Source organism: Microtus ochrogaster, chromosome 6 (genome assembly GCF_000317375.1).
Source record: "Microtus ochrogaster isolate Prairie Vole_2 chromosome 6, MicOch1.0, whole genome shotgun sequence".
NCBI classification, from domain to species: domain Eukaryota; kingdom Metazoa; phylum Chordata; class Mammalia; order Rodentia; family Cricetidae; genus Microtus; species Microtus ochrogaster.
In genome coordinates this window covers 30464084-30487767 of record NC_022013.1, presented here as the reverse complement: position 1 = coordinate 30487767, position 23684 = coordinate 30464084, and the positions used below count along the sequence as shown (strand labels likewise).

At 34.5% G+C, this 23684-nt stretch overlaps 1 protein-coding gene across 4 annotated transcripts in view; it reads left to right on the top strand.

The window, feature by feature from the left end:
- Nucleotides 1-23684, top strand: part of LOC101999859 (complement factor H) — a 132166-nt gene that overhangs the window by 36035 nt on the left and 72447 nt on the right. For 2 of the 4 annotated variants that reach the window (XM_005348454.2, XM_013346746.1), the window contains 5 exons: nt 11751-11933; nt 16770-16946; nt 21055-21228; nt 21947-22132; nt 22218-22397. In XM_005348454.2, the coding sequence (XP_005348511.1) occupies nt 11751-11933; nt 16770-16946; nt 21055-21228; nt 21947-22132; nt 22218-22397 (900 nt within the window). The remainder of the gene's footprint in view (nt 1-11750; nt 11934-16769; nt 16947-21054; nt 21229-21946; nt 22133-22217; nt 22398-23684) is intronic. The other 2 variants (XM_013346745.1, XM_026779733.1) reach the window with 2 other exon arrangements.

Here is a 23684-nt window from a genome sequence, read left to right as displayed (position 1 = left end):
CATCTTTTAAATAACATTGTTTAGATTTAAAGGACATTATTTTGAATTTTCAGAACAATTTTAAAATAATTAATTATGTAATCATATTGAATCTTCCTATTCACGAATTTAATATATATTTAAAAGTCTAATCTGTTTTTGAATGTTTGTCAGCTGTCTCCTATTGTACCAATTTGCTGATGAGAATCTTTTGTTAGCATTTTTTTGGTACAGTCCATTATATATTTAATCTCTAAGAAATTATATATTTGGTGATTTAAAATTTTATATGATTAATATTAGTGACCTGTTTAAAATTTTTACTGAGTTGTTATTTGATAGCCTTTCCACCATGCTGTTTTTGCTCACATTTTTAATTTTATGAATTTTTCTAATGTCTTTGCTAATAATGCTGATCTATATGAAAACACCGATTTTTATATTTCTGCCACTTTTCATTTTATAAAAATCCTATCTAGGTAAATTGCTTTAGCTTTATTACTTCTAGAAACTCAGAAATATCTTAAAACAACTGACAGTTTCACTCAAACTTTCACAGGACTCATCAGTGAAAAACCATTTCTATTCAGGGATAGTTCAAATATGTTTAGAGTTCAGGTTAGTGACATTGACATTGAGTGTGCTTATATGAATACAACCCATCAAGCTAAAACTAGTCTTAATCTTTGAGGAATTTCTCTTGTTCCCTTTCTCTTCAACTCTACCATCATAGAAATAACATTCCTTGTTGTTACTGTAGTGTTGTGTTTCTATCTCTTCATATCAGTAGATTTATGTATCATGTTTTCAAACTTAATTCCATAATTTTCAGTATAATAACTGTGCCATTCTTCTATATTATGATTTGTATAGTAAATGACTTTTATTGTTGAGAGATACCTTTACATATATACATAATAATTTAGTTGTACATACCATTTTAAGAAACATTTTCACTATTTTAGATCTTAACAATTTTTGAGCCACTTCTGAAAATTTAAAGATATGTCATTGAGTTAAAATTTATACTGTATTTCTTAGATAAATATCCAAAACTGAAATTTATAAGTACTTGGGAGGTGCATGATTCAGTCTGTAAAATACCGGCATGTGGATTTTCAGGATGTTTGGGACACTTTTAATTCATAACAGCAATGAGCAAGCTTCAGTTGACTTATTTCCCTTTAAGTATCAGGAGAGTGAGATTTTATAATCTAAACACATCAGACTAGGAGCATATTATTCTCCTTTAATTTTATCTTTCTAGTGGGCTAAAAATAAATAAATATATATATATATTCATATATATATATATATGAATGTCCAATTTACCTTCATGTTTTCTTTTATAATTTATTTTATAACCATTTGCACACTAGAATATGACTCTGTTATCAAATTTGTTAAGATTTTCTTTTATGACATGACTCATTTTATGAGTGTCTAGTAGTTATTTCCGTTAACTTTATTTTAACACTCAATGAGGCCCATGTAAATATCTGTCAATTATTTTTGCCTAAGTAGGACATTTAATAACAGTTTTAATTTTTTGAGAATTTCCATTTTATACATATCTGAAAATTTCATAAAATGTTTTATTATATTCACCTATCCCCAACTATTCTCTGGTATGTGTCCATGTGTCCCTTCTACTACCAGTTCAAATTTGTATCCTCTTTTCTTCTCCTCCTCCTCCTCCTCCTCAATATTTAATTATTATTTTATGTGTATGAGTGCTCTATCTGCATGTATGCTTGAAAGCCAGTAGATGGAAGATCCCTTTGCAGGTGGCTCTGAGCTGCCATGTGGTTGCTGGGAATTGAACTTAGGACCTCTAGAAGAGCAGCCAGTGCTCTTAACTGCTAAGCCATGTCTCTGGCAACTTTCTCTTCTTAAAGCAATCCATGAAGTACAATTTATGCTGTTTCTGTATTTTTGCACGTGTGGTTTTACACTTGAGAGTAACTGATTTACCAGGTGTATGCTCATAAAGAAATAGATTCTTCCTTTTCTAGCAGCTGCAAGCGGTGGGATTTTGTGATCTCCCTTCACCCTCACCTTCAATGTGGGAACTTGTGCATTTTCACACAACTACACAAAATTCATATGTGCATCTTCCTTGCTATGTCTGAAAAATACTGATACATGGTAGTTATGTACCTTTTCTGACCCTTAAACTCTTCCTGTCTTTCCTCTGCAGCATTCTTTGAGACTTGATAGTAGAGAATGTGATAAAGATATCCCATATAAAGCTGAATTTTCCATTCTTATTCTCTGCATTTTGATCACTTGTAGGTAGGTGAGTTAAATGAAATCAACTGCAAATAAAGCTTCTCTGGTGAGAGTTGAGAGGTGTGCTAATTTATTGAAAATTCATCTTTTTAAATAAATATTTTTATTGATTTTATTGAGCTGTACATTTTCCTCTATTAACCCACTTCTTCTCCCCTCTCGTTCAACCCTCTCCCATTGTCCCCATGTTCCCAATTTACTCAGGAGATCTTGTCATTTTCTGTTTCCCATGTAAATTATATCCATGTCCTCATTGTTGTCTATGTTCTCTGGGACTGTGATTTGTAGGCTGGTTTTCTTTGCTTTATATCTAAAAGCCACTTATGAGTGAGTACATATGATATTTATCTTTCTGGATCAGGGATACCTCACTCAGTGCGATGTTTTCTAGATCCATCCATTTGCCTGCAAATTTCAAGATGTCATTATTCTTTTCCTGCTCTGTAGTAATACATTGTATAAATATACCATATTTTCCTTATCCATTCTTCTGTTAAAGGGCATTTGGGTTGTTTCCAGGTTCTGGCTATGACAAACAATGCTGCTAAGAACATACTTGAGCACATGTTCTTTTGGTGTGATTGAGCATCCTTTGGGTATATAACCAAAAGTGGTATTGCTGAGTCTTGAGGTAGGTTGTTTCCTAATTTTCTGAGAAATTGCCATACTGATATCTCAGGTAGCTGTACCAGTTTCCACTCTCACCAGCAATGGAGGAGTGTTCTCTTTACCCCACATCCTTTCCAGCATAAGTTGTCATAATTTTTTTGATATTGGCCATTCTTACAGGTGTAAGATGGAATTTCAGAGTTGTTTTGATTTGCATTTCTCTGATAGCTAAGGATGTCGAGCATTTTTTTTAAGTGTCTTTCAGTCATTTTAAAGTCATTTGTTGAGAGTCCTCTATTTAGGGATGTACCCAGTTTTTTATTGGATTATATGTTCTTTTGATGACCAATTTCTTGAATTATTTGTATATTTTAGAGATCAGACCTCTGTGTGATGTAGGGTTGGTGAAGATCTTTTCCCATTGTGTAGGCTACCATTATGTCTTGTTGACCATGACCTTTGCTTTACATAAGCTTTTCAGTTTCAGTAGTTTCCATTTATTAATTGTTTCTCTGTGTCTTTGCTACTGGGGTTACATTTAGGAAGGGGTCTGCTGTACCAATGCGTTCAAGTGTACAATCTACTTTCTCCTCTATGAGGTTCAGTGTGGTTGGCCTTATGTTGAGGTCTTTGATCCATTTGGACTTGAGTTCTGTTCATTGTGATAGATACAGATCTATTTTCATTCTCGTGTTGATATCCAATTATGCCAGCACCATTTGTCAAATATGCTTTCATTTTTCCATTTTATAATTTTTGCTTCTTTGTCAAAAATCAGATGTTCATAGGTATGGGAATTAATATCTGATCTATAATTCAGTTCCATTGGTCCTCCAATCTGTTCTTATGGCAGTATCAGGCTGTTTTCAGTACTGTAGTTCTGTAGTAGAGTTTGAAGCCAGATATTACAATGCCTCCAGAAGTTTCATTATTGTACAGGATTGTTTTGCTATCCTGGATTTTTGCTTTTCAATATGAAGTTGAGCATTGTTGTTGTTTTGGGGTCTGTGAAAATTTTTGCTGGGATTTTGATGGGCATTGCATTGAATCTGTAGATTGCTTTTGGTAAGATTGCCACTTTTATTATGTTAATTATACCTACCTAAGAGCATGGGCGATCTTTCCATTTTCTGGTGTCTTCTTTAATTTCATTCTTCAAAACTTTACAGTTCTTGTAATACAGGTCCTCCACTTCTTTGCTTAGAGTTACTCTGAGATATTTTATGTTATTTGTGGATATAGTGAAGGGTGATGTTTCTCTGATTTCTTCTCAGTCAATTTATCATCTGTGTCCAAAAGGGCTACCAATTTTTTTGAGTTAATCTGGTATCCTGCTACATTACTGAAAGTGTTTATGAGTTGTAGAAGTTCCTTGGTAGATTTCTTGGGGTCGCTTAAGTAAACTATCATATCATCAGCAAAATAGCAAGAGTGTGACTTCTTTTCTGATTTGTATTCCCTTGATCTACTTTTGTTGTCTTATTGCTCTAGCTAGAACCTCAAGAACTATATTGAATAGATATGGAAAGAGTAGAAAACCTTGTCTTGTGACTGATTTCAGTGGGATCACTGTGAGTTTCTCTCCATTTAGTTTCATATTGGCTGTTGGCTTGTTATATATTGTCCTTATTATGTTTAGGTATGTTCCTTGTACCCCTGCTCTCTCTAAGACCTTTATCATTAAGGGATGTAGTATTGTGTTGAAGGCTTTGCAGCATCTAATGAGATGATCATGAGGTTTTTTTTTATTTTTCATTTTTTTATGTGGTGAATTACATTGACAGCTTTTCATATGTTTAACCATGCCAGCATCCCTAGAATGAAGCCAACTTGATTATGGTGGATGATTTTTCTGATGTGTCCTTGGATTCAATTTGCCTGTATTTTATTGAGTATTTCCGCATCAATGTTCGTGAGTGAGATTGGTCTGTAATTTTCTTTCTTAGTAATGTCTTTATGTGGTTTGGGTATCAGGGTAATGGTAGCCTCATAAAAAGAATTTGGCAATGTTCATTCTGTTTCTATTGTGTGAAACAATTCCAGGAGAATTGGTATTAGTTCTTCCTTGAAAATCTTGTAGAATACTGCACTGAAACAATCTGGTCCTGGGATATCTTTGGTTAGGACACTTTTGATGTCTGTTTCTATTTTTAGCAGTGATGGGTCTATTTAATTTGCTTATATAACCTTGATTTAAATTTACTATGTAATATTTATCCAGAAAGTTGTCCATTTCCTTTAAGTTTCCAATTTCGTGGAATACAGTGTTTCGAAATATGACATAATGATTCCCTGGATATCCTCTCTGTATGTTGTTATGTTGTCGTTTTCATTTCTGATGTTGTAAATTTGGATATTCTCTCTCTGCCTTTTGGTTAGTTTTTTTTTCTTTTCATTTTTTTTTTTTTTATGGATAATTCATCACCATTTGCTTTCAATGGAGCTTTCTGTGATCCAGTGCTAAATCTCATTGCTATTCCCATTTCACACCAGAGGAGGGCGCTTCTGGGAGGCCTGGAGAAAAGCATGCCAAGTTCCCTCCCTGGGTTGCAGTCAGATCCTACCAGATTCTAACCGCATGGGTTTTTAGGCGTCACCAATGGTTGCTTTCTTTTCTTTTCTTTTTATTTATTTATTAAAGATCTCTGCCTCCTCCCCGCCACCGCCTCCCATTTCCCTCCCCCTATCCCAACCAACTCCCCCTCCCTCATCAGCCTGAACAGCAGTCAGGGTTCCCTGCCCTGTGGGAAGTACAAGGACCTCCCACCTCCTTTCAGGTCTAGTAAGGTGATTATCCAAACTGCCTAGTCTCCCACAAAGCCAGTACTGCAGTAGGATCAAAACCCAGCGCCATTGTTCTTGACTTCTCAGCAGTCCTCACTGTCCGCTATGTTCAGTGAGTCCGGTTTTATCTCATGCTTTCTCAGACCCAGTCCAGCTGGCCTTGGTGAGTTCCCAATAGAACATCCCCATTGTCTCAGTGTGTGGGTGCACCCCTTGCTGTCCTGAGTTCCTTGCTCGAGCTCTCTCTCCTTCTGCTCCTGATAAAGGTTTGTTTAACCAACTCTTTGTCTAATTGATTCTTTGTGTTGTTTTATTTGTTTCTGTTTTGTTGATTTCAGCTCTCAATTTGATCATTTCCTGCCATATAGTTCCCCTGATTGACTTGCTTCTTTTTATCCTAAAGTTTTAAAATGTTCTATTAATTCACTAGTGTGGGATTTTTCTAGCTTCTTCATGTAGGCATTAGTGCTATGAACTTTCCTCTTAACACTGCTTTCATTGTACCCCATAAATTTGGCTATGCTGTGTGATCAATTTCATTGAATTTTAGGAAGTTTTAATTTTTTTCTTTTATGTCTTCCTTGAGCCATTGATGATTCAGGTGAGTATTGTTTAATTTCCATGTGTTTATGAACTTTCTGGAGTTAGTGTTGCTGTTGAATTTTAATTTTCACCCATGGTAATCTGATAAAATACATTGAGTTATTCTAATATTTTTGTATCTGTTGAGGTTTGCTTTGTTACCTAGTATGTGGTAAATTTTTGAGAAGGTTCCTTAAGGTGCTAAGAAGAAAGTATATTCTTTTATGTTTGGATGGAAAGTTCTAAAGATGTCTGTTAAGTACATTTGAGTCATAGCATCTGTTAGTTCCCTTATTTCTCTGGTAATTTTTTGTCTACACACCTGTCAAGTAGTGAGAGTAGAGTGTTGAAGCCTCCCACTATTAGTGTGCATGGTTTACTGTGTGATTTATGTTTTAGTAGTGTTTCTTTTACATATGAGCTTGTCCTTGTATTCAGGGCATAAATTTTCAGTATTGAGATTTCCTCCTGATGAATTTTTTCTGTGACTAATATGAAATGCCTTTCTTTGTTTAGTCTGATTTACTTTATTTTGAAGTCTACTTTCTTAGATATTAGGATAACTACACCAGCTTGTTTCTTAGTTCCATTTTATTGGAAATTTTTTCCCATCCCTTTACTCTGAAATGATATCTATCTTTGAGGTTGAGATGTGTTTCTTATGCAGTAAAAGGATGGATTCTGTTTTCATATCCTAAGTGTTAGCCTCTGCCATTTTATAGGTGAGTTGAGTCCATTTATACTAAAGGATATTAATGACCAATGATTGCTAGCTCCTGTTATATTTGTTTTTGTTTTTTATGATATTATTTTGTGTGTTTTCCCTTCTTTGGGATTTGCTGCTGAGAGATCATCTATTGTCTGTGTTTTTGTTGATGTAACCAACTTCCTTGGGGTGGAGCTTTCCTTCTAGTACTTTCTGTAGGGCTGGATTTGTAGCTAGGTATTGTTTAGATTTGGTTCTGTCATGGAATATCTTGTTTTGTCCTCTACAGTGATTGAAGTTTTGCTGGGTATAATAGTCTTGGTTGGCATCTGTGGTCTCCTAATGTCTGCATAACACTTGACCAAGACCTACTGGCTTTCATTGTTTCCACTGAGAGTCAGGTGTAATTCTGATAGGTCTGCCTTTATATGTTGCTTGGCCTTCTTCCTTTATAGCTTTTAATATTCTTTCTTTACTCTGTATGATTAGTGTTTTGATTATTATGTGGCTAGGGAACTTCTTTTTATTCAGTATATTTGGTGTTCTGTAAGCTTCTTATATCTTCATAGGTATATCCTTCTTTAAGTTGAGAAAATTTTCTTCTATGATTTTGTTAAATATAATTTCTAAACTTTTGAGTTAAACGTCTCCTTTCTTTCTACCTATGATTCTTAAGTTTGGCTTCTCCATGGTGTCCCATATTTCCTGGATATTATGTGTTAAGATTTTGTTAGATTTAATGTTTTCTTTGACAGATGAGTCTATTTTCTCTATTGCATCTTCAGCACTTGAGATTCTCTCTTCCATCTCTTGTATTCTGCTGTTTATGCTTTCATTTGGGTTCCTAATCATTTTTCATAATTTCTGTTTCTATAATTCCCTTGGCTTCTGTTTTCTTTATTGTCTCTATTTCAGTTTTCAAGTCTTGAATAGTTTCTTCATATGTTTGATTGTTTTCTTGTTTTTTATGGAATTTGTTGATGTCTTCCAATTTTTTCTTTCTGTTTTCCTCCATTTCTTTGAGGTAATTGTTCATTTTCTCTTTAAGGGCCTCAAAAATTTTCCTAAAGTTATTTTTAGGTCACTTTCTTTTGTTTCACCTATATTTGGTTGTTCAAGTCTTGCTGTTGTAGGGCCATGAGTTTTTACTGGTGTTGTGTTGCTCTTTGTGGTGTTGTGTGCATTCTTACCTTGTCTACCCATCTTTTCCTTTGATTGGTGTTGTTGTGACTCTCTGTGACTCTGATATCAATCTTCCAAGTGCCAGTGGATCCTAGGCTCAGATGGTTGCTCCTCATGGTGCAGTCAGGGCCATGGTTCCAGCCACCCCATTGGTCATTCTTTTTTCCTGGAGGTCACTGGGTGCTCCCAAGGTTGGCTCTTGTAGAGTTCTCTGACTTGAACCTGCTAGCTTGGCTGTTGCTCCCTTGTACCCACTTCTGTGGAGTTTGCTGCCTCAGGCCTGCTACAGTGGAAGTTGCTGGCTCATACCAGTTTCCGTAGATGTCCCTGGCATAAGCCTGCTTCCATGGAGGTCTATAACTTGGTCCTGGTCCCAGAAAGGTCTCTGGCTTTAGCCTACTCTCTCAGAGGTCCTAGACTCACAACTAGACCTACAGAGGTCCTGGTTCAGGTCTCAAAAATTTATTTCTTATACACAAGTACTATATTTATATAACATTATCCTCTCTCTCCTCTCATCTACTCCTCTCATTTCCTCCCCTCTCAATTTCATGAGCTCTTCTTTTTTTTGCTATAATTGTTCACACACATATATACATACATGCACATGCATATATGTACACACATGCTCACATTCATATCCTACTCAGTACACTTACGACTGTTTAAATGTCTATCTATTTAGGCCTGGTCACTTGAGATTGAATAACTTATTGGGTAGAATCATTCCAAGAAAAGACTTATTTTTCTTCTACCAGAAAACACTAATTATATATAGCTCTTGATCTATGGATTGAGATGATGATAATTTCTCCATGTGCATTGGCGTGTCTACTTCTATTATGCTGAACAACCTGTTTTCTGAGATTTTGTTAGTGAAGTTTCCCTGATATATATATAGACACTATCTCATCGCAGACATCCTGGTTCTCTGGCTCTAACAATCTTTCTGTTCCTTCTTCTCTAATGTACTTAGCTAGTAAATGTTTTTCATATTGAAGCAACTATATTCACATTAAATATTTTTCTAGAGTGACTTGTATAGTCTGTGGCTTTTAAATTCCATTAACTTTTAACTTGTCAAATTAATTAACAAGGGTGTCCATAATATACCAATTGGTTTTTAAAATAGGTAAAAATAAATATGATATAATTCCTACCATTGCTGATATTAGTAATTTGTGCTATCTCTACTGTTCTCTGCTAAATTTTTTAAATGTTATTAACTTAAGAATTTTTTACAGTATCAATGTGTAAAGTTTATTTTATGTACAAATAGGTTTGCATATTACAAACTATTCTTTTTATTTGTGCTTAATTATTTCAGTTCAGGACATGAAAAACCCGCCCAAACACATCTACCCACTTTAATTTAATCTCTTCTTTTTCTAATGTCTTAAGAGAGTCTCAGGTAATTGATATGGCGATACGGTTTTTTCAGTGTGTATGTCAAGTGCATCCAGCTTCCTCCATACTCTTTGTTGTAGTCCCATGGATTTGTTTATGTGATTTATCCATTGATACTTAGATGCATTGGGTGAGCATGACCAAATGCTTTTCTGGGAATTTCTGTTGGAGATAAGATGTTTCCACAATATATTTTCTTTCATATCCACCACAATCTTTGGAATAAATCAGCAGTATCTTGTTTGTTTTTTCTTTTGTTTTGTTTTTAGTTTACTTTTTCTTTTATTACTTTAAAAAATACTAATCCAATTTCCACTTCTACCCATCCTCCCACTATCAGTGGCCCTCAGTCTGCCCCAACTGTCAACCCCCTTCAGACGGACTTGTTTGTTCCCATGCTCATTTACTCCCAGTCCAGTCGGAGTTGGTGAACATCCACTGAGACAGCAGTATCTTGTTAAAAACACTTGCTGCTAGTACTTGGGATTGGATATCTGCAGGAGTGGAAGCTGAGTTTGACTGATCATTATGTTCCCTTTAAATTTCTTTAGACTGGTTTTGTAGCTTTTTCTTTCCAACTAGTGTTTTCAGAATATCAATAAACCTCTTCTGAAATATTACTAAAGGATTTGGGTGTTCAAAAAAAAATATTCCACTTTTCCAATTTGAATGTCTCATATTCCTGTCATTCGGGGAAACTTTGACCTTGGAATCTGTGGTCATTTTTCTTCCCTTGTTCTTTTGCATCACAGTCTTGTACTGTGTTGTAGTATGTTGGCATCTGGCCAGAGAATCTAGAGGATGGCAATGGAGATCTGTTGTGCTCTGCTTAGTGTTTTTTCTCTTTTCTGTTTTTCTATGCCACAGGTTCAGTGTCTCCAATTTATTTGAGGACAGTGATTTTTGTTTCTTAAATTCAGTAAAACACCCATTTCTTTTTTTTTTTTTCCTGTCAGGATCTTTCTCACTGTGTTATTTTCTGAAAAAACCCTCCATACTTAAAGCTCTTTGATAGTAATAAAAGACTTCATTAACCTTTGGCTACTCTGGAATTCTAGCTCGGTGCTTTTGTCTCCTACTAGCAGGCATTGGCAATTTTCAACCATATTTATTTGTGCCCTCTTTGTGTCTAGCACTTTTTCTCATTTTTTATTAACAATTTTATTACATTTTTTTACAAAAATTGTAGCTTCATTATCTTTCTCTCATTTGACTTTTGCATTATTTTTATTTACCTTTTTAAATTTTTACAATTTGTGCTTGTCTTAGTATTTACTGCCTTTTCCAAATTAACAATGTGAAAAAGCTTATTGAATTTTATTCCTTATTAAATTTTATTCTTTATTATTTTCCACTTGTTTGATGAAATTTGTTTCTTCACTATTTATTGATATATACATAAATTTTATCTAATATTTTAATTGGCATCTATATAAAATATTTAGTGTCTTCTTCTTTGATTTCCTACTTATCCATAAACAACCAAATATATGTTCTGGATAGTAATCTAGTAATTGGAAGTATACTTTTATAGTTTCTTTTTTAAATTATTTTTAATGGAATTTTTTTGGTACATTTACCTGTGAAATATTGTTCAGCTGATAAGAAAAGTGAAATTAAAAAAATACTTTTACATTTCAATTCAGTTATTCACTATTTGGGAGCATCATTTTATCATGAGAAGATGATTTTTTCTGTTTGTTTCTCATTATTTCTTTGAATATTGCACACCATTGTATTTTAGGCATGAGGTTACAAATGCATTTCAAATTCTTGGCACTGGACTCTGTATCAACTATGTAGATAGATTTTCCAAGATTTTCACCCAACCCCAGGAACCCTAGTTGGATAAATGAGCCTAGGTGCCTAAGAGAGCCAATTATTCTCAGGTTTAAAGAAACTACAAGTAAAAAAAAAAATGTTTAGAGCTCTGACTTTCTGTAGAATTGTGGATACACTTAGACAAAAAAAACCACATTTTTAGATGGAATTATGAGTACTTAAATATTGTTGTATTAGAAAAATTCAAACAAGATGTTGTGCATCTTGAACCTATGATTTGTTTTCCTTGTTTCAGTAATGTAAATAATTTTGATTATTTCAGATCTTCATTTACAAGTGACTAATGGCTATTTTAATATAATTTTATATTGTAAACCCTTGAGTTACTGAGCATAAACTCAACTTTTTCTTACTTTTTCCCTTTTAGAGACATGTTCAAAGTCAGATATAGAAATTGAGAATGGATTTCTTTCTGAATATGCTAGCACATATGTTCTAAACAGAAAAACACAGTATAGGTGTAAACAGGGATTTGTAACATCGAATGGAGAGACATCAGGAACAATTACCTGCCTCCAAAATGGATGGTCAGCTCAACCCTCATGCATCAGTGAGTACTCCATTATATTGCTGTCATTATACAGGTGATGTATCTGGGTTTAACTTTATTCTTCTTTGAGGTGGCTGATGTTATTTCATGATGAGTTTCAAACTTCAAGAAAAAAATTTCACTATTTTGTAACATGAGGGATGGCTTGTCAGGGTTTTTGTCCTCCTCGGTTCCCACAGCCAGCAAGTCCCAAAGAAAATCACAGAGGTCTCTATAAGATTATAAACTGATTGTCCCAGTAGCTTAGTCTTCTTATTAGCTCTTGTAACTTATATTGACCCATTACTATTATCTATGTTAGCCACATGGCTCAGTACCTTTTTTAATGGGGCAGGTTACATCCTGCTTCTTTGGTGGTCAGGAGTAAAAGGGATGGGTTTCTGCTTTCCTAGAATTCTACTGTTCTCATAGTCTTACCTCTACTCCCTGTCTGGTTGACCTACCTATACTTCCTGCCTGGCCAATCAGTGCTTATTTAACACATGATTGACAGAATACAGGCAATTCTCTTACACCACTCCCCCCTCTTTAAAAAAAAAGTAAAAGAAAAAAAAGAAAATATTCATAGTCATTTTTTTGGGAATGTGGGCATAGTATTCCAGGCTACTTCTGGCTGGTTGGGGGCACTGATATTCTTATAGGGACCTAAAGAAAATTTAGAGTTATGGTCAAGTTCTGACTGGAGTATCCTGTGAGGCTTGATCATCTTAGGCAGTATCTTGAATCTGTTCTGGATGTAGAACTCAGACATCCAGGCCATATGTTCCTACTGGAGATTTCTCAGGTGGTCTTCCTTGATCAAACCTGATTTTTCTTAACTCAGAATGAATGAAGTCAAGGCATTTTCAAAATACCTATTTTGGATTAGTTTAGCAGCATTTATTAACAAATATCTTTCAGCAGCTGTTGCTCCTTCCTTAGCATTCAAACAATTCAAAGAGAGCATAATAATATACAGTATCAAGATTCTCTGTGTGTTTTCCATCTTTATGTGGCTTTATTTTAACTTCTATTTCTTTCATTTTTACTTTTGACTTTTGGCTTTTGGAGACAGGTTCTCTGTGTATCTTTGTCCTGGAATTCTCTCAGTAAACCAGGTTATCCTTGAACTCACAGAGATCCACTTGCCTCTGCCTCCAAAGTGCTGGAATTAAAGGTGTGTACTACTTCACCCAATTACTCTCTTTCTTTCTTTTTTATTTTAAGGACTTCAACCTTTTTCTTTTCTCTCCCAAGCCAGGATATATTTTTAAGACACAGTAAACCATTTAGAGCTTTTTTTCATTGAATCTCTCTTTACTGTATATCTCTCTTTTTCTGACTATACAAGTCTTTAAATTTCCAAGCAATATGGGTAGAATTAAAGCCATGGCTTTGACAGCTGGATCCAGCCTATTCCTTATTTTGTGATTCTGGCCTCATGGCAGAGGTACTGGCTGTAGCCATGTTTATTGCCACAACTCAATGGTGTTTCAAGGTCCCTGCCAGCAATCAAGCTGCAACAGTGCACTCACAAACCACACTCAAATGCTCCATATTCAGATTGCCCACCTGAAAGAGTCAGAGTTTGCCCTGTCAGGACTGCCCAGAAAGCCGACATTTTAAAATAGCACAGTATTTTTTCTGCTATGGCTGAAAACCATAAAGCATGCAGTCAGCTTTTTATCAACACTATTTAAGTGTTTTTTGGCAGGACCTCTTAAAAGAGCTGCAAGGCTTTACAGCTAAATCTGAGTCAGGAAGCCTCTTTTAAATGAGAGTGTTTGCTTGACTCTAGCAAGCAGAGCAGACCCAAGAAATTGCTGCTACCAAGAATCCATGCTTTACTTTATTCTTTTCTTCCCAGAATTTCTTCCCAAGCTCTGTCAGGCTTTATGTGGATGCAGTTGTTCACGTGGGCACTGAAGGCGTAAATCACAAACAATCCCACACCAGTTTGGAATTATGATTAATAGAATGATTATTTATTTAAAGGGGAAAAAACTTACAGATCATCATCCCAGACAACAGCCCTCTGTGCAATCAGGAAGGGAGTCTAGTCGTGCCCTGGGAGCAGAGCAGGAAGTAAGAGAGAGAGAGGAGAGGGAAGTGGCCGCTTTTTTAAAGGGAGAGAGAGAGACCACACTCCAATGGACTGGTATCTCAACGACTATTGGCTGAAGGAGCAGAAGGAGCTCCCACAACACTTCCCCCCTTTGTTTAAGTAAGAGAGTTCTAAACCTACTATGAAATTATATACAATAAGTACAAATATCCTATTCTAACTGGCTTAAGTCTTATATAATAAATAGCTTGGCCAAGTCATAAGTGGAAAGTAACTACATTTATATAGTCTTCAACCCCATCGAAGATCTGAGAAGGGAAATAATGTTACCTGAGTAATTAGGAAGTGCAATCAAACAGCTTCTAAAACATACAACAAATCACAGAGACAACTAGCTACCTGGGCAATCACCCAAAGTCACATTAGCAGCGTTGAAGCAACCAACTTTGGCTAAGGCCTAACATAACTGACATACCATTTTCAAAGGCAAGAAACTTGTCAAAACTATCTTACCCTGTCTTGGCAGGATATGACAGTCCTTTTTTTTCATTCATGGATACTCTGTATCTCTGTCAGTGGTTGAGGTATGGGCATTTCTTTGCCCAAAGGCCAGTTCAGCCAAAAAGAAAGGCTCCAGGTGGAGTGTCTTTGGTGCTCAACATTCTCTCAGGAATAGAACAGTATTGCCAGGAGCAATTGTGTCTCACTACCACAAAACTCTGAGTTAGATTAAAGGCCATTTTCTACAGCTCTTTGAAGAGGTTGAAGATTATCTATCTATACCGAGTATAATCTCTATGTATCTAAAGAACCTGATTAGTCTAATTATAAATGACAAACTCAGAATACTATTGATCTATATAATTCTCAATACCTATCTAACTTAAAGACTAAGACAATAAACGACTGTGAAACAAATGAAGACAAAGACCTCCAAATATAAACAATGTACAAATATACATTGCAGTATGGTAAATATATATCAATACACAAACAATATGTAAGTATTTTAATCAGAGGTAGAAATGTACACTGCAATATGGTAAATATACAATATCAATACAATGCATACATCAATACATAAAAAATCTTTTAAACAAAGGTAGAAGCATGCATGCATACAATAGTCAATATAATTTAACTTTGTATCAATATATAAGAATCGATACCACTATATTTGTCTTAAAACAATAACTCACAAGTACCAACAAGTACCAATCTATTATCCCATCATCCCATTATCCCTTTTTTTTATTTTCAAATGATCCCTGAGCTTATAATATTCCTCCTCCAACCCTCAACCATATACTAATCATAATCAACCCCTAAATGATGTCCTTAAACCCAAGGGGCACCATTTTGTAACATGAGGGCCTGCTAGTTGGGGTTTCTGTCCTGCTCAGTTCCCACAGCCAGCAAGTCCCAAAGAAAATCAATCACACAGAGGTCTCCATAAGATTATAAACTGATTGATTCATTAGCTCAGGTTTCTTATTAGCTGTTGTAGCTTATTCTTATCTATGTTAGCCACATGGCTCAGTACCTTTTTCAATGGGGCAGGTCACATCCTGCTTCTTTGGTGGTCTGGGTAGGAGTGGGAAGAATGGGCTTTCTCCTTCCTGTTCTCATCGTCCCACCTTTAGCTCCTATCTGTTTGACCCACCTAAACTTTCTGCCTGGACAATCAGTATTTATTTAAAACATGATTGACAGAATACAGACAATTCTCCCACACCCCTATTTTTTTTTTTTTTACTTTGGGACTCATTCTTGCATTGTAGAGTATCAGCCCATTTCCCTTTTCAATGGTTGAAAATACCCTATAGTTTTAAATATAGGAAAGGATTTTTGACCAGCTGCCTTTTAAAAGATCTGCCTTACATATCAAATCTTTTGCTCCTAGATATAAAGGTAAAGTTTTAGGTGAAGATATATCCATGTTTTAAATCTCAGAATATGTGATAATATTATAATGTATATTTGACACTATCAGTTAAGGTCCATTTTAAAAAGTCTCCCTCTAGAAATTCTTCGCAAATATTTTGATATTGGAAAGAAAGAAATATTTCCAGGTAGACCAATTTTGGCACATTAGGACTACAGTTAATGAAGGTTTTCTAAGAATAATTAGTTCATCTTGTCTTACTTGTGAGAAAGCTAACCAGTCCTATTTTCAAGAATTATTCACTGTAACTTAAATAATAATGTGATTTAAGATACTTACTGCTTTCTTAATTTCTAGTTTTAACTTATTGTACTTTTACAGGATCTATTTAAAGAAAAACTATTAAATTTTGCCCATGTATATTAAATTATAATTAACAAGTCTTTTTGGATTTTCTTATTATAAAAGAAAAAACTTTGATACAATACAGAAAAGGCACCTTTTTCAAATTTAACTAATCTACTTTTCTAAATTTTTTGTTATATATAAACTACAAAACACAGGACTTTGTCTCATAAAATGCTATTCGACTTCCCTAAAACTAAATAGATCTACACTTGTCTATTTATTTGCAGTATATGATAAATATAGGGGAAAATGAGCTGAGAAACTATTTTTAAAATAAAGTTTTATGAAACTTAACTGAGGAGGTAAATGCTAATAGCAATGTACTTTTCATTCAATAACCATTTCACAAAAATGATTTCTTGTTGGTATTCCAAGGGTGTTTTTATACAGTATTTAATTGCTATCATAGATTAACCTGGGACTACTATAGCCTCATGAGAATTGCTCAGTTTGTCCATTAACACTGAAAAATGAAATCTTCCATTTTATTTTGTATTAGAGTTTTGTGATAGGCCTGTATTTGAGAATGCTGGGACTAAAAACAACAGCACATGGTTTAAACTCAATGACAAATTAGACTATGAATGCCATGTTGGATATGAAAACAGACATAAAGATACCAAAGGCTCCATAATATGTAATTATGATGGATGGTCTGATAGGCCCTCATGTTTTGGTGAGTACTATTGTCTCTGAATTGTTTTTACAAAAAAAAATAAATATTTATGTGTTACTTAAAAAAGTAAACTTTCTAGAATCTTTCTTTTGATTTAATGTAAACTGGGAGAAAGGACATTTTTCAGGACTAAATATGATCATATTTGACTTTATTATTTCATTACATTCATTTATTTATCCTGTACATGCACAGTGAGTGCATGTGCATATCTATGGAGGTGTGCACACCACATTACACATGAAGATGTCAGAGAACTTGTGAGTCAGCTCTCTCTTTTCATCATATAAATCCTAGGAAGTGAACTCCTGTCACCATGTTTGGAGGCAAGCTCTCTCACTGACTGAGTGATATTAGTGTCCTGATAATCTGTATTTAAATTAATGTATTCATCGGGGTTAGATAGCATATTCTTGTGATCCTTATGACCCTGGAACAAGAGGTTTTAAGTTTGAGGACATGTTGGGTTATGTACTGAGTCCCTGTTTCCATAAACAAACAAACAAAATAAATTAAATTAATTATGCCTTTGTATGATATGTATATCAAATATCTCTGATTAAAGTATAATTGTTTCATTATCATAAAGCCATACTCTTAGTTATTTAAACTAGGTCTCCATTATCAAAATTACGATTTGATGTATGAAACATTGTCATGCAAATTTAAAGAGTGGAAAGAAAAGAGATGAACAATTTGGAAGAGAAAAAAATTCAAAGCGAAAGGAAAAGGAATTGACTCGAAACAAAGGACCAACTCTGGATAGAGAGGAGACAGACAAGGCACATAGGAAAAGGGCTGTATAAATATACTGGGGTACCTCATATTAGGATTATAGGGCCTGAGGAACACTGAAGGAAGAACCCAGACTCAACTAGTATGCAAGAACAAAGAGCATTTATTGATATTTCAACATGCATGTGGGGTCCTTAACCTGTACAAAATGGCGATGATCCTGAATGAAGCATGCTGGCTCCTTTTAAACACAGATAGAGGAGTTTCAGTGCTGGTTAGGTTATCTCAGACATAATTGGTTAAGAAAGCAGAAGTTACATTAGTGCATTTTTAAATGATAGAGATTATATCTTTGGACATACTTGGGTAAGTTTCAAAAGGGTTGCAGGAACAATCCTTGAGACATTATGGGCTGATTCAGGCCTATGATCTCTCCTTTATGCCTAAATATATTTTGTTGATAAATGGCCCTTTTTTGGAAGAGACACCTGTTTGCCCCTCTCCGAGAACTAGGATCTAAATTCAGTTGTAAAAGTAGGAAAGTATAAACTCTTCAGGATAAGGTGTTTAATTTGACTTGGGCTTGTTAATTATGTGAGCAAAAGAGGACATTTGTTCATTGGACTTCAATACTTTAATAGCTGGACCTTGGTAGTCAACCTCAAGAGAAGGAAATGATCAAATAAGAGAATAGAACTTGGTGGGTTGTTTAGGAATGCAATCTAATGGTTTTATAGCCTAGGCAGAGGGAATGGGCAGAAGCACAAGGCTTACTAGAACCATGTTTGCCATGTCCGGGAGGGCCAGAATCCCTTCAGAATGGATAGCCGCAGAAATTAAGAAATTTGATTTGCAGTATCAAGGGTCAACTCAAATGTAAATTAATAAGAACGTCTACACCTGACAAGATGGTACATACCCATAATTCCAGAGCTTGGGAGGTTGAAGTATGAGCATCTTGAATTTGAGATCAGTCTGGGAGACATATGAAGATCTATCATTAACAAAAAGAATAAAATATCCCCCCAATTAAAAGAAATTAAGCTAAACAAATGGTAACCATTAATTTCTCTCTGATTGTAAGCAGTTTAAGATCGTGAAATCGGGGCTTTCTACAATATAATTCTAAAATAGAATGCAAAGGTAGGGAAATTAGTTCTTTGGGACAACACTTGAGTAATTCACAGGCATAGCATTGATCTAAGCATTACAAAACTAAAATTTAAAAGGAACTATGAAATTATAAATGTGGCAAAAGTTTTCCCGTGGAGATGATAAATAGGCATCTACTCACCTGTCTCAGATAAGGAGTGCATGGCAGATCATACAGAGATACAACCAAGACCCAACTTGATGACCAATGAGTTTTATTGGAGTTATTGAAGTATGGGTGAAGTATGGGAGGAGAGCAAAGAAAATATATAGCTCAATGAAAACAATTTAAAAAATAAAGAATAGAAACAGCTCAAAGATAATTGCATCACCAAGGCCCACCCAGCATGGGTAACTTCTCACAGAAGCTTGGAACTTAGAGTGCACTGCACAGCCTGCAGGCAGTTTAGCAGGTTGAAGAAAGGTTTTTCCAAGTGATTCAGTTGATTTAAGCTTCTTTTTGGGAGCTGGGCTTGTTTTTGCTTCTTCTAGGCAGCTGATATGATCGTAAAGTTTTCTATTTAGAATCTATACTTGTCTGAGTATCTTCTTTGCAGCTTGCCTCTTCTGAGAATGACTCATCAACTGCTTGTTTACTTGGGAGTAAGGGGCCTACTGAATCTTGTCACTTTCAGGGACTTCTTCAAGCTATTTATGTAGTAATAGGAACAGTGGGCTACGTTCCCTGGCACCCGGTCACCCAAAATAATTTGGCTAGCTTTACCCAAAATAATTACACAGAAACTGTATTCTTTTAAACACTGCTTGGCCCATTAGTTTTAACCTCTTATTGGCTAGCTCTTACATATTTGATCTCACCCATTTCTAATAATCTGTGTAGCCCACGAGGTGGCTTACCAGGGAAGATCTTAACCTGCATTTGTCTGGAGTGGGAGAATCATGGCGACTCCATGATTCAGCTTCTTTCTCCCAGCATTCTGTTCTGTTTTCTCCGCCTACCTAAGGGTTGGCCTATCAAATGGGCCTAGGCAGTTTCTTTATTAATTAACTAATGAAAGCAACAGATTAAAAAAAAATCACTCCCACATCATATTTAGAGTTCTTTACCTTCGTGCTAAAGGACCTTCCTTACAGGATGGGATATTTTAATCTTGAATGAACTGTCATACAGTAAATTCCCAAAGATATTTTACAGGCCTGGTGCCAAATCCCTGGTAACTAGTAACTAAATAAAAATCCTCTTCTTATTAAAATTTATTCATGGTTATGGTGAATATCTGAGTGGCCCCTGACTTTTAATAACTGTGAGTCTTGTAAAGGGTGATTTTTCCCGCTTAATCTAAAAAACTCAATATTAAAACAAAGGAATTATTTTGGAAGTATTTCTAGATGCTCTAATATTTGTCCTTCTTGTGTGTTCTATCACCAGTCCCATTGTGAAGTTTTGGTTATTTGTTTTAGATAATTGCTTTTAAAGCTTGCTTTTCATTTCTGTGGCTAATTGTGTATTAACACTTGACTCTTGAAAGTAGAAATTTTCTTTTATGTATAACCCTACTTTAAAAATTTCAATCTTTAATTTTGTAAATTAGAAGGACTTCAAATAAGAAAAAATGTTTATTTCTTATAACAGTTAACAATGTCAACAATTTTTTAAACAATTAACTGTAATGGAGAATGTTACACATTATTAATTTGAGTCAGAATGATTAAGGGTTAGTTATGAGAATTGAAATTACAGCAAAATAAATTAGTGTGTTATAAATATTTAAATGCTCAACTAATATTATGGTTTTGTACAAGTTTCTTCTGTTTTTTTTTATTTTAAAAAATACTAGTTTTATTGTCCTAACTTCAAATATATTAGAATTATTTTGCTTGTCCTATTTTCTCAAGTATATTAATATCTGAAATAATTTTTTAAAAAAATGTTACAAATATGCTGTATAGTATTAATTTTAAATATGAAAGAATGATTTTGCAAGGTAAGAATAGGGTATTTGTGAACTTAACATTAATAATTCTCTTCAGCAATTCAGATCCAGTAAAAATAAGTTAATTTTATTATTCAATTCTATAATAAATATATTATATCACCATAAATTTCTCAGACTTCCGTGTAAATTTAGGGGCTATATAAAATGTAATATGCAGCATTCTTCAAAAGGAAGAGGGTTACTGATGTTTCCCTACAAATGTACATGAGAGAGATAAAACTACTTCTTGATTAAATATGTTCTCTAACTTCTTACTTTTCAAGAAAGAGAATGCGGAGTTCCCTTTTTAGACCAATACTTGCTTGTCAATCCCAAGAAAGAAAAATATAAAGTTGGAGATTTGTTGAGCTTTTCTTGCCAACAAGGACAGAGAGTTGGACCAGATTCAGTTCAATGTTACCACTTTGGATGGTCCCCTAGTTTCCCAACATGTAAAGGTCAGTATCTGTTTTACATTTGGTGAATGAAAATCAGAGGTTTAGTTTCCATCTCCCCATGTCTCCCATTCTTACATTGCATCTACAAACTTAAGCATATCCATTGACAACCATGACAAAGCTGTATGTTGTATGGCTAATATATAATCACTTACTGATAAGGTTAATCCTGAACTTAAAATGTGTTATCACTGTGTGTAAACATGTAGACATGATGGCTTAGAGTACAAAGATATCTCTCATCTTGTCTATTGTTCTGATCATTTTCCAACATAAGCATTTCCTCACATTGCATAGAGAATGTCTAAATTGTATGAAAGCAGAGTTTAATTAATTCAACAGGATTTATTAAAAAATTAAAATACATTAATTAGATGCTTTCTACAGTGCCAATATTTTTAACAAATAAATAACTGTGTTTAAAAAATATTAAGAATGTGAAAATCACTATAACTGACAAAGCTAAAATTGCTACCTGTTTTCATGCAATTTCAAGGGATCAGGTTTATCAAACATTGTACCACCTTCAATATGCTTTCAATGTTATTTCAATAGAGATGTTACAAGTGTGAAATGTGTGTTTAATGTATATAATATTGATTTAATAAAATGTTATTAAAAGTGATATGATGAATAAATTCTTATTAGATTTTTCTTTAACTAGATTTTTAGACTGCAAGATTGACATTTTCATTTATATGTACACAATATTCTACAGTAGATCAAGTGAGAACATGTGATCAACCTCCTGAACTCTTCAATGGGGAATTCAATGGAACATCGAAAGAACAATACAGCCATGGTGAAGTGGTGGAATATGATTGCAAGCCTAGATTTCTACTGAAGGGACCCAATAAAATCCAGTGCATGGATGGAAAATGGACAACCTTGCCAACATGTGTTGGTAATAAAAATGCCACTACTTAGACACTGTTTTGTTTCTCATGTGATATCTTAATCACAAACATTTGTGAAAAATCTATCTACAGAGGAGGAGAGAACATGTTCAGACATTCCTCAACTTGAGCATGGTTTTGTCCAATTTTCTGTTTCTCCCTACTATCATGGAGATTCAGTGGTGTTCAGCTGCAAGGAAACATTTACAATGATTGGACATGGGTCAGTTTCATGCATTAGTGGAAGGTGGACCCAGCTTCCTCAGTGTGTTGGTAAGGTTATGTACCTTGATTTAAACCTTCATAAAATGTAATATTTTTGGCCGTAATATTTCCATATATATTTTTAGTTAGAAAACTTCTTAGAACAATCTAGTCCTAAATAATATTTATCCAAACTTTCATTGTTTATAATTTAATATGTGTCTACAGATGAATGGAAATCATTAATGTAATCTGCAGATGGTTGTTTAACTTAAGTTAAATCTAGTTGTTAGTTATAAATTTTTATCTGAGTAAAATGTAAATAATAATAAGAAAATATAAAAATATTACAAAATAGAATTTCTGTTATCATATGGCACTCTCCTTCCATAGCATGTAAAGATAAGAAATCAAGTGTGTGAAGCACTCATTTCCTACTCTCCCATAGCAAAGTTTCTTCTCCCAGAATTTTTATGTTTCTAGCTGTTCTCCAGTTTGCAAACTGAAGTCAGTGTGATTAGGGATGGGCTGTTGGTCCTCTCATTGGCTATAGAACTGAGCTATACCTAAAAGACTGGGGTTAAGTTGGCAACATTATCTCATGGGTGACTTCACTCTTTAATAACTGCCAACACTGTTTTTTTTTAAATGAGTAACTAAAAGCATCTTGATGCCTACATTTACTTTTCTGAGAAACTGAAGTTTTTCTTAGAGTGTTCTTGATTAATTACTTCAGAATATCCTTGATACCCAATATTTACTCTTCATTATAATTTTAAGAGTTGGTTAATTTTTATAGCTATAGAAACCTGGAGTTCCTTATGAAAAGGTACTTATAACTGTGTTGTTTAGTGATACCTTCTGCATACACAGAAGATTGACCAATTCAAAAGCTCAAATTTGAAAAGCACATTTTTTTTCAAATCTCTACCATCATGACTTTAAAACACTATTTACATGAGTGTTTTAAAACTATTTAAGAAATAAATTCATATAGAGTAAAAGTCAGACTATCAAAAAAGAAAACAAATCTTCATTCTGTTACAGATTTCTATTTTATTATTTGTTCAGATTTCTGAGGTTTTGTTCTGATGTTTAGTCTCCCTATAGTGACCTTCATATGACCCCTCTAAGTTATCAGGTTCAACATTAAAATTACAGCACAAACATTTTTATTATGCCATTATACATCGTCTTCTCCATGTCTATACCTTTCTCTTTACAAATAAGAGACTCTTTCCAGTGTTCCAGTGTGGGTCCATCGCCAGATGAAGGAACACTGGACTGAGCTCCCAAAGTCCCAATGAGGAACAGAAGGAGGGAGAAGATGAGCAAGGAAGTCAGGACCAAGAGGGG